Genomic DNA, 12070 nt, shown 5'->3' on the forward strand with positions numbered 1-12070 from the left:
GAGACCATGGACAATGGACCAATAACATTAGAAAGCTGCACACATATAGCTGTAATAGAATAACTCCATAACCTGACATTTTCCAGAACCCATTAACAGGACAACTTCAACCATTTTCCGGTAGGCAGGTTTCAGAAGCGTCCACACAGCCCTCCTCTGAGACACAGACGGTATAAAAGGAAATGGCACCATCTTATCATGAGCAATGAGCATTAAACCAATTACCGGTATATGAAGATATGTTGAAAATGGGTGAAGTAGTCCTTCAAGTTCTGTGATATCATTTTGTTTTCTTCCTAGGTTAGGTTTCCATTATAACGAAAACCGTCATAAAACAACATCATAAAAAAGTGAAAATTGCAGATCTACACAAGCTCACACTGTGTCGCGTTGTGAGCTTCTTCTTCTTTTGTGTATCATCGTCCTTGATGATTGGTTGGCGACATTTTATTTCACAAGATTTCTTGTTACTTAGGGGAGCTTGAGCTTGTAGATCTGCTATTTTCTGCTACTTTGTTAGACCAACTTTGAAAGTACACCTCAGGAGTTCTACTTCTGGGAAGAAGTGTTAGTACAACCTCCTAAGCAGGGTCTCTTTAGGTTCTGAGAACATGCTGGCAAGCTGAAAGAAAATAAATAAATAACATGCAGCTACAAAGTCTTACTAAAGAACAGCTGCTCTGCGTCAGTTGTTTTTTCATTTCTTCACGGTCTTCGGGGAGGCATTCCAGTGCATCAAAATACAGCCACTGCTGAAGCGGTGTGAACTTCCCACTGCAGGCCTACACGGACACAGTGGAGACAATATTATACTGTACACCAACTATTATTTACATTCATTTCTGAAGAAATTACTGTCACGGATTTTACGTGCGGAGAATTTGTACTCAATTAATTGAGTACAAAGGACCCCAATGTAAACAAGCCATGGTGCTTTCTTGGGTTTAAGTCCTACTAGTAGACCTTGTATCCAAATTGTACTGTCATGTATTTCCCTAAGCTAACTGCTAATAAAGTATTCAAACAATCAAAGAGCAAGTCGAGTCAGGAAACTGTGCAATTGCTGGTAGCCGATCATTGATCAGTGTCAGCTCCATGCTTCTGTTTGCCCTGTTTAAACAAAAGTTTGCATTGCTCATTACTGCTTGCTGTTTGCTGCTGCTTACTGCTGTCGGTGCTGCTTTTAAGATGGCTGTTGACCCTCCACCACCTGTTGTTGTTTTGTATCTGCTTTCATGTACTATGGGGGGTCTTTCGTAAGGCCCCTAGTTGGTAGGGCACAGGTTGATATGTAGCCTGCTCCCTCAAGAGTACCTACAAAAGCATTGTCTAACTAAATGTATAATTGTTCAATTTATATTTATTAGAAATATTTTTAGGTAAATTCATGAGTTGTCCTGATTGAACCCATATTAGTGCTAGTGGGCAAGCATAAGGATAAAGGGGGAGAAACTAAGAGATCAAGATTATTTTGCCAGGGGAGAAATAACTACAGTATGTATTGACTGGAGTAGTAATTAGTATTGTACTTAAGTATTTTTTTTAATAACCTCTATAGCCTATATACTGTATATGATTTGGGTCATAATACTGTATATCAAGATAACTACAGTACAGTCTGTGTTTCATATGCAGTATATGATGTGTGTTAGAAATCTGTAAGAGATTATGTTTGACACTTTTACCACTACATTAGTCTTTAATTAGTCTGTTTATTGAGAATCCGAGTATCTGTACTTCACTTGAGAATTGTAGTTTTGGATACTTTTCTCATGTCATCAACATGGATCTGTCCCATTTGGCGCCACCATCAGGCCGATTTTTTTCAAACACATTTTTGGACACTGCTCCTACAGATTTTGCCCTTAAATCAGGCAAATCGGTACACAGTATGTCTACACTGATCTCAACAACATGGATCTGTCCCATATAGCGCCACCATCAGGCTGATTTTTTCAAACACATTTTTGGACACTGCTCCTACACATTTTTCCCTAAAATCACGCTGCGACCTGACGGTCGCTTATCTCCCGATTAGGGAGTCTTACTGGTAGTTTTGGATACTTTTACAGTACACTACATTTCAAAGACAAATATTGCACTTACGACTTATGACTGGGGGTCCTTGAAATGAAAAGGTTTGATAGCCGCTGCCCTTCAGCTTACCTTCAAGACCTCCTGCGCGGCCAGCCCTCCAATGAAGGCATTGACAGGAGCCAGGTCCCCCTGGGCTGTGTAGGAGAAGCACCTCACCACATCCTCATCTTCCAACGGAGTCACCATGGACACCAGGAGATCAGCATCCGTCTGTTGACAGATGACCAACCATGCAAATAAAACCATAGCGTAATGCAGGGGATCTCAAACTTTTTGATCGCACAACTTTTTTGACGTAGTTTGAGAACTGCTGGTGTAATGCATTGGTTTGCAAACTTTTAAATTTGATACAAATGGAACCAAATGGACCCGTCAGGGTACAATGTCAAAGTTCCAGACTTGTAAGGGTCAATTTAGACCCCCCTAAAGGAACCTAGAGAGTCCCTGAAATCCACGTTGAGAACAACTGGTGTAATGCAGTGGTTTCCGACCCTTTTCATGTCAAGGTCCATTATTTATTTGGCATTTGAGCCACGGACAACCATTTGATGAGATTTGGCCTCTCAGACCCAAGACTTGGAATATTTTGTTGTCGTTGGGGTAAGATTTTGTCCACAATTCCATGCTCTATTAACCCATTTAGGCCTAGAATTATTGAATGCTTTAACCAGTGAAAAATAGCAGATATACAAGCTCACAGCGCGGCACCGAGTGCTGCGCTGCGAGCTTGTAGATCTGCTATTTTTGAAAAAGTCGTGAAAATGTCTGCAAATCTTTGAATATACTTTTCAAAGAGAACGTTTGTAACTCAAACTTTGCTTCTGGGTGGTCCCTGGAACTAGATATTTTGAAATGGGGATCTACAAAATAGCAGATCTACAAGCTCGCAGCGCGGCACTCGGTGCCGCGCTGTGAGCTTGTATATCTGCTATTTTTTTTATATTTAAAGCATAAAATATTGCGTCATAATGTGTTCAGTAATGTTGGTATCATAGTAGCACCATAGGAGAGATAACAAGCAAACATTGATCAAAATAACAATTCTTATACATTCTCGAATTGTGTAAACAGATGTTTAACAATAATTTAACTCTTGAGAGCGTAAAATGACCCTTACGGGTCCATTTGGTACCATTTTACGCTCTCAAAGAGTTAAATATCAATAAGGGTCCATTTGGTTACCAACTCTCCATCATTACACTGGGGACCACCTGGATCCCCCTCAATGACCACTGGTGGTCATGCCATTCCTTATAGTTTTCTTTCAAAAGATGCCAGGACTGAGCTGTAGGTACAACAACTTCACACTGGTGTGTCACCAATCATGACTATGCAATTAATCTGCTAGCCAATAAACATGAGGCGAAATATTATTATAAAATATCACTAACCTATAAACACTCAATGTACTTTGTAGAATTGTACAGTACAACCTTGTACATTGCTTACGAACTACAAATCAACTGGAATTGTGATAAATATAAATCTTGTATGATATAACTGAGTGGGAATATGAAATGACTGGGTAACCGTTTTGGCAATATGAGAACCTACCGGTATTCAGTTAAAATGTTACATCACTGCTGCCGTTCAAATATTGTGGTAATAACTGACACTGTCATTTCAGATTTCATTACTGACCTCTGACCAAGGCTTAGGCAGTCGTTCTGTGTCCTTCACAAAGCCATGGAGAGCCTGAAAGGCCAAGTGCAAGGTCTGATGCCTGGTTGTCTTCCCATAATCGGTCGTCACAATCAGCTGGGGGTCTGATAAGGCCTGATGGAGTGGTTTCTGTAATGCATTGAAAGTTGCGGTTACATCTCTTGGCAATGGAGGTTAAATCTCTAGCGAACATGGGTTTACACTGAAGATAAAGACTACTACTTACAAATGTGAGTACTTTTGTCTGCTTAGTTTCAGTTACTACACCGCCATGTTCATAGTCGGAGAAACCTGAAGTGTCTCCAATGCTGAAGGAGTATGCATCTGGTGATGAAACAGGACATTTAAATATGGTATGAGAGATTCACCTCATTATGACGTATCCTTTGATTGAACCAGTTAATCGAGAAACATACAATCTTTCCCTGATTTTGAGTGCAGATAAGGTGCCCTTTTGGCACATCTACTGTGTAATAATAACTATTCATAAAGCACTTATCAAAGCAAGGTTTCATAATGAAATAAATGTAAATTAAGCAATAGTATATAACATCATAACGTGCATAAAGTACAGTGAGAAAAGAATAACACAAAGAAAATCAAACTCCAGAATTTTAAATCATGGAAATGCCTTTTGATTAAGATTATGTTTTTGCCAGGGGGTCCCCAGCTAAATTATTGATAGATAGGAACCATAAAGAACTCAGAGAGAGGTCTTTAACTTTAGAGTTATGGGGTCTGTTTGACCTGATTGAGTTTAAGATGTTACTTATTACCTTGAAGGCACTTCAAGGTAATAAGGCCTGGCTCCTAATACATTTTCTGAGTTATTAAAACACTGACGTGAGATCTGAGTGCCTACCGATTAATTTGATCTCCAAGGGCCCAGCGTTGTTGAGCTCTGTCATACCATGGACCTCAGAGAAGGAGACTCTGAAGCCATCGTCGGCATCGTGAAAACCATGCTTCTGGTCACAAAGCACCACTCCAGGGTCTGACTAGAATGGAGAAAGAGGAGAGAAAAATCACATTAAGACCTGGAATTATTTTATACTTTAGCTATTGAGAAATAGCAGACGCACAGCTTGTAGATCAGCTATTTTAGAGAAATCATGAACATTTGTGCAAATCTTTGAATATATATATTTTTAAAGCGAACTCAAATATTTGCTTCTGTGGGTCACTGATACATAATATTTCGAAATGGGGGTCGGCGGCCAAATACATATAATTCTAGGGGTCCTTGACATGAAAAGGTTCGAGAACCACTGACATAGAAACATGCGTTTTTCAATAACTCAGAGGACATTTATAGTCGGGTCAAAATATTCAAATAGATTTTAAAAAAATCACACCCGTGTGAACTGAGCGGTAGTTTACCCACCAACCCCCCCCCCCCCCCCCTTCCCCCCTGTGTGTGTGTGTGTGTGTGTGCGTGTGTGTGTGTGTGTGTGTGTGCCTGGTCTGGCCTGGCCTGAAAACAGCGCCCCTCCCTTAACATGTGTGGTCAGAAAAGGTACTACACCACAGGCTTGAGGCTACATACGGACGCACCCACCCACATACACGTCTACACACACGGCCACGTATAGGAGCGGCGTGACCACCGCTCAAAAATAGCAGATCTACACTCGGTGCCATGCTGTGAACTTGTATATCTGACGTTTTTTTTAAGAGTTAACGGTGCCGCGCTGTGAGCTTGTATATCTGCTATTTTTTAATAGTTAAAGCATAACATAATGGTGGGTTCCGGATGTGTTCCAGGTCTTAAAGGGTTCAGGTGTCGATGCTCAATCGACCTCACCCCCTATATACGTGATTTTAGAAATATCAGTACGCTCTTACATGTCTCTGTAACAAACCTAAATGATGAAACAATTACCGTACCTTAGTGATGTGAGCGATCATGGCTGATACTGGCATTTCTCCATTAGAGTCCAAGACCTCGAAATGCTCCCCAAAGTCACAGAATAGCTGACTGCAGAAAGAACGTAAGGTTTGTGTGTCTTTATTCAGCACTTTGATGGTATTACATTAGAAAAGATTAGATTAGATTACACTACATTACATTATATTTTTGATACTGCTGCTACTTTCTGATTCTTGTTTTTCCTTGTGTTCTGTCTCCCATGTTGTTACTATTATTATTGTGACCGTAGGTCGCAGTTTACTATCAGAACCGTTACAGCTTGTCTATGTCTGTCCGGTCATCCGGACAGGTAACGCCTGACACTGTGGTTCTCCTGACACATCACTGTGACATCACAGGTGACATCACAGTGATGTCAGATACTCAGAGCAGGGATCTCCATATATGGGCATAAAAGGGATTCTGTTAGGGATCTCCATATATGGGCATAAAAGGGATTGTATCCCAGATGATGCCCTGTTAGGAGAACCACACTAACAGAATCCATATATGGCCAAGACTGATGGCCTTACTGGTTATTACTAATTACTATTAATGCTGCTACAGTGTCTGAGGAACCCAAACTAAATAATGCTACTCTTAACATACTCATAAAGTAACCTTGAACCTTGGACTTGAACCTTGATTAGATTAGATTAAATGGCATGCTCTTCTTCCTTACCCACACAGTCCTTTGGTGTCTGCCACAATGAACTTGATCCCATTCGAATGACACAGCGAACCAAACCGTATCTGATCATCCAGTGAAGAGTCAGTGAGGACTACCACCTGAAAGATGTAATTCAGCCTTTTAAACCTGCCGTTGATTTTTGACCTTTACAGGAAAACAAACTACAAATTCAGAGTAGGGTTTCATGCCTTTATTAATTAATGTGAGGGCTACTTCACTTTCTCTATAGCAGTGGGTTCCCAATCTTTTAGTCCGTGACCCAAAAGAGAAATTGGATATTTGCCCAGGACACAAACTAGTGAAAACAGCTGATCTACAAGTTCACAACATGAGGCTTTGCGGCGTGTTTTGAGCTTGTAGCACGGCTATTTTCACTACTTCTTAAATATTTATGTTCAAATGTATTTGTAAATGTATAAATGAATTTCTTTGATTTTTCTTTAATTCTTCATGACATTAATGAAATAATAATAATTAAAAACAAAATGAGGGAAACAAAAAATGAAGGGCCCCATAAAAATGTGTCCGTGACCCACTAATGGGTCCCGACCCACTGTTTGGGAAACAGTGCTCTATATTGTACATGTACAGTGTAGTCAGAATGAGCTATTTATTCCAGTGAGCTTTCTCTTAAGACTGTACCTGAAACCCAAGCAGCAGGTCTTCAGTGAGCGGTCCAGTGTTGGCAGAGACGTGCACATGAGGGTTTAAGGCAGACAGCTGATCCAAGGAGCTCGTAGCCCGGTTCTGACCCAGATGGGACTCGTTCAGGAAAAACTGGAGGGGAGATCATCACAAGTTTACATGAACAACTGAAACCTGCAGCCATTCAATGTTGCGTTGCTCATTGTCCAAAATGTCAAACCCTGGAAGATCAAACCCTGGATATTCATACTGTCACTGTTGATCTTTGATAAGGTGGTGGTGATGTCACCTTATCAATGATGTCACCTTATCAGTACAGGAAGTGATGTTACGTTTTTATGAAGGCTGACTAACATTGATTTTGGCTTCTTATTATCTATCTGCTTAAGATATTAAGATATATTTGAATTGAATTAACCCCCTTTTGGCTTCTTGACTGGGACATGCTATTCCGCACATTGACTTCCAATGTTCGGAATGGAGGTGTTTTTAATGTTTATATAAGACCCCGCCATTCCGAATAATGGAAGTCAAGCCTTCGGAAAGGCGGTGGTATTATTTCGGAATGGCGGTGTGTTATATAAAAATGAGATACACCGCCATTCCTAACAATGGAAGTCAATGTTCGGAATGGCGGTGTTTCGGAATGGCGGGGTGTAACCAAAATCTCCACTGCACCACTGCTGCCATACAACCAAACATTGTGGTAATAACAATCACTGTCATTTCAGATATTTTAGAATGTCAATGACATAGGCATACATACTTGAGAAGACAGGTCCAGCCAGTTGGTCAGGCCTTCATCCTGGACGGTGACAGACTTGACTCCAGACAGGATGACGTTCTTGGCTATCTCCACACCCAGACCCTTCATCCCCGCAATGAGGACATCAGCTGCCCCCATCCGACGCATGGCTTCATGGCCCAACACATACCTGGACACACAAATGGTTCAACATGTAAACCAGGGGTGCCCACACTTTTTTGATGTGAGATCTACTTTTAAAATGACTAGCTCAACATGATCTACCCATCCAAAATGTTTTAGCTGAGGGCCTGAGGGGGGCTTTGGAATAGCAGCACTGGCGTTACATTTTAGACAAACACACTTACTATAAGGGGGAAATAAATGGGAAATACTGGAGGAAATGTCTTCATCCCATTCAGTATGGAAGTGGTAGGTTTTGGGGTTCTTTGTAATGCTACTGACTCTTGAACAAAGTATTGCATTGGAGGTTTGCCTACTTTAGAAGCCATGAAGGGAGCTGGCAGGCCCTTCTTGATGTCATATTGACATATTCTTTTTATATTAACTAGAAATTCGCGGCCGCTGCGCGGCCGCTCACATCTAGAAATCGCGCCCTAACGGGCGCTCATATTAAAAAAAAAAAAAAAAAAAAAGTTGATGGTCAGCAAGGAACATGCGTTGTTGATTTTTGTATTATGTTTTTGAGACAATTGAACAACTGCTGAACGTGGAGTTGCAGATGCACATACATACATACACACACACACACACACACACACACACACACACTACCCCATTCTGATTAGGTTGTGAGGATTATATATTTTTAGATGCATGTCATGTGGTCTAGCCTGCACACCATTGGTGATCTTTGGGCACACCTGTGTAAACCAACAAAAACATTCAACGTTTTAAGCCCCATGCACTTAGGGGCTTTTAAGCCGTGACATCATTTTGTAGGCAGAGGAGAATCTGCCCCCAGAGCATTTTCTGTCCCTCGCTATTTTCAACAGATCCGAGACAAAAATAACGACTAAAGTATAATTCTAACACTTTCCTTTCAACAACAAAGAGAAGAAAAATGTGTAAATAGTAAAAATAGTAAAAAGATTCACGGAAACTGGGGGCAGAAATTCTCCTCTGCCTACAAAATGATGTCATACTTAACAGCCCCAATGTATGACAAATAGAAGATCTACAAGCAAAAAGTGTACAATACTATTACAATTAATTTACTATTAAATATTAAACATAATCAGTCTTCCCCAAAAGGAAATGCAAGTAGGCAATTTAATTCAGTGTGACCAAAATCCAAAATCAAGGATAATGTTTAGCTTAAAGTTCGGTTTGAACTGAAGCATAGACTGTAAAATGCTTAATACTGTAGTAGCCACAGGCATGTTTCAAGCTTTAAGCCAACCCCCTCAAGGACCACCAGTGGTCCGGGTTCCAGGTGGTCCCCAGCTAAATGATGGAGAGCTGGTAACCAAATGGACCCTTATAGATCTTTAACTCTTGAGAGTGTAAAATTAAACCAGTTTGGTTCCATTTTACACTCACAAGAGTTAAATTGTGGTTCAACATCTGCATTACTTTAATTTACAGGAAGTCTACTCAATTAGAGAATGTAGAAGAATTGTTATTTTGCCTGTTTTCTCTCCTATTGTAGCAACATCAACAATTCATGGGTTGCATTTGTAGTCCTACACCAGCCATGTTGAGGACCAACACAGGTGTTCTGATTAGTTCCATGCCAATCAAACAAATTGAACCACCTTTGTTGGTCCTCAACATGGCCGTTTAGGACTACAAATGCAAACCATGAGCATGGAATTGTGGACAAAATTATAATAATAACAACATGTGGGAGAGGCTAAATTACATCAAATGGTGGTCCTTGGCTCTAATGCTGAATAAATTATAAGCTAATGTAAATCTGTTTTGACTTTGTCTAAAGAAGGTCAACTGATGTACAATACATGAGGTAAACAGGTGTATCAAGGTGGGGCTGGGCCTACGAATTCATGGTCAATTGAAAACATATATCACTATTATCACGCTGACTGAATAATAATGAATCCATTGTACTTACAGTTGTCGGGAGTAAAACCCCTCGTCGATGTCATTATTGATCACAGACATGTTTAATGCTCTAAAGTGACTTTCTGTGCTTGCCTTGCTTGAGTGGAATGAGGTTAGCTGGGTTTATAACCCAAGTTGTGCGTTTGCATACAAGTAAAACTAAACTAGCCAGTTAAACTAGTTTACTATCTAAAGTGCAGTAAGTGAGTAGCCTAGAAGTAGCTACTATGCTACTTCTCGTAGTGTTGTTGACTGGAGTTTGAATGAATACATTTTTACTTTCGTTTCTTGAGAAGTCCTGGGCTTCATTTTTGCCCCCCACTAGAGGGCACCACACTACAAGAAATAAACAATGCACTGCCAGGTACCTATCTATTTGGCCTTTGACTGGACACTTTTGGTAATTTTGGTCATACTGGTCATACAATATGTACATTTAATCAGACCTATTCATTAGACCTTTATAGGCCTTAATTCGGCAATTTCTGTGAAGATAATACATTAACATTAATAAGAAAATGCAAAACATCCTTGAGTGGTTATACTTAAAATACATTATTCATCCAAATAAATAGTGTAATTAAAATATATTATAATTAAAACACACACACACACACACTGCAAGTAGTGTCAAAATATGGTACATAGTCTTGTAAGCCTGTGCATTAAGTGTCGTATGGCTTAGGCTACAAAAACATTATGGTAGACTCTGGTCCAATACAGACTATCATGGGCCCTTTAGATTGTTCATAGATTGACTGATCAGCATTTGACGTGCTATATACATATAACATATGACATTATTTAAATGCCCAGGCAGATTTTTGTTTCCAGTCTGCCATATTAGGCCTATCTTTATTGCTTGCCATTGGGTTGAAAACAATATAGGCCTATTTACATTTCTGTGCTGTTTCAAAATTCCACTGATGTCCCGGGTCAATTTGATCCGGCTTTCACCACCAACGCTATCCAAACCGAACATATTGAACGAATGGTTGTGTACTTGAATTCACTTCTGTATTGTTTCAAAGCGAACTCTTAATGAAGTCACTGCATAATTAATTCGTAATCTTTGTTATAACAGGTGTGTGTGAGTGTCTGCATTGGTGTCTGTGTCATGTGGTGGTCCACAAGGTGGTCAAATGATATGCATGCAGGCTATATGATATAATGTAGACCTCAACTATCATGGCCTGTGTCACAAATGCAAAAGTTAATGCTGTGTGAATTCATTGACACTGTAAAAGCTTGGTTTAACTATGATAGTGGAAACCATTTTTAATGCATAAGCTGTTTAAATTTGGCTACTTATTTGTCTATGTTATTAGAAAAAAATCAAATAGCTATTTCTGTGCACTGGCTGACCACACATTTACATGACCACACATTCCTGTCTTGACACATAATTAATATCATGGTCTGCCTCCACCTGATAAGATTGGGGCAGTTGTTTGAATATGATCTCAGACTTCAGGGAAATATCTGACCTCGGGAAAGTATTTTGGGAGGTTGGCTGCAATTAAATAGGCCTACTACTTATTTACCCCTGTTATACTGCCTATTGCTTCTTTAAAGTAAACACAATAAAGATCTGAATATGATAACTGACTCTTGAGATAAATCGGCCCATCAAGGTTTTCAGAATAAAGGGCCTATGGTTCTCAAACATTTCCATGTGAATGACCTGACCTCCATATTGATATGTATTTGCTGCAGTGCAGACCCCATCTGAAAATATTTTGTGCCAGGTTTTGTTAAGGTTTTTCAAAATGTTTAGAAAATAGCCAATCTACACGCTCATAATGCGTTGCAATGCGTAGTGAGCTTGTAGATTGTCTATTTTTGAAAAGCTTTAAGGGTTTAACTGGACTTGTGATGCAGGTGACCCCCTGGAACCCCTTCAAGGACCACACTTTGGTGAGAGATTAAAAACTGCAGATCAAGAGTGTGACTGCGGACCGGCCCTCTCCATGGAGCACGACTAATTGCTACTATTAGCAGGTGCATGCTATGTGAAGTTAAAGAAAAACACTTGTGGTGACACTGGACACAAATCATTATTGAGGTGCCCAGTTGTCCAGGTGCCCACCACCCTAGTGTCCAGTTATTCAGGTGCCTACATGTCCATAGTGCCCAAGTGCCCACTCATTCAGGTTCCTAGTTATCTCCACCCCTAAGTGCCCACTTGTCCAGGTGCCCACATGTCCCTAGTGCCCAGATGGTTTTGGTGGCCATG

The 12070-nt window shown here is 40.3% G+C and overlaps 1 protein-coding gene across 1 annotated transcript in view; it reads right to left on the reverse strand.

Moving 5' to 3' along the window:
- uba7 (ubiquitin-like modifier activating enzyme 7) overlaps nucleotides 1-9998 on the reverse strand; it is a 118662-nt gene extending 108664 nt beyond the window's left edge. The window contains exons 1-10 of the mRNA XM_080728081.1: nucleotides 9845-9998; nucleotides 7771-7939; nucleotides 7002-7136; nucleotides 6351-6457; nucleotides 5647-5737; nucleotides 4622-4757; nucleotides 3986-4083; nucleotides 3739-3888; nucleotides 2167-2307; nucleotides 666-782 (exon numbers count right to left, since the gene is read on the reverse strand). Coding sequence (XP_080584207.1) covers nucleotides 666-782; nucleotides 2167-2307; nucleotides 3739-3888; nucleotides 3986-4083; nucleotides 4622-4757; nucleotides 5647-5737; nucleotides 6351-6457; nucleotides 7002-7136; nucleotides 7771-7939; nucleotides 9845-9894 — 1194 coding nt within the window. The 5' untranslated portion in view covers nucleotides 9895-9998. The remainder of the gene's footprint in view (nucleotides 1-665; nucleotides 783-2166; nucleotides 2308-3738; nucleotides 3889-3985; nucleotides 4084-4621; nucleotides 4758-5646; nucleotides 5738-6350; nucleotides 6458-7001; nucleotides 7137-7770; nucleotides 7940-9844) is intronic.
- Nucleotides 9999-12070: the final 2072 nt, after the last annotated feature.

This window comes from Nannobrachium achirus, assembly GCF_963921795.1.
Source record: "Nannobrachium achirus genome assembly, chromosome: 6".
Taxonomy (NCBI): domain Eukaryota; kingdom Metazoa; phylum Chordata; class Actinopteri; order Myctophiformes; family Myctophidae; genus Nannobrachium; species Nannobrachium achirus.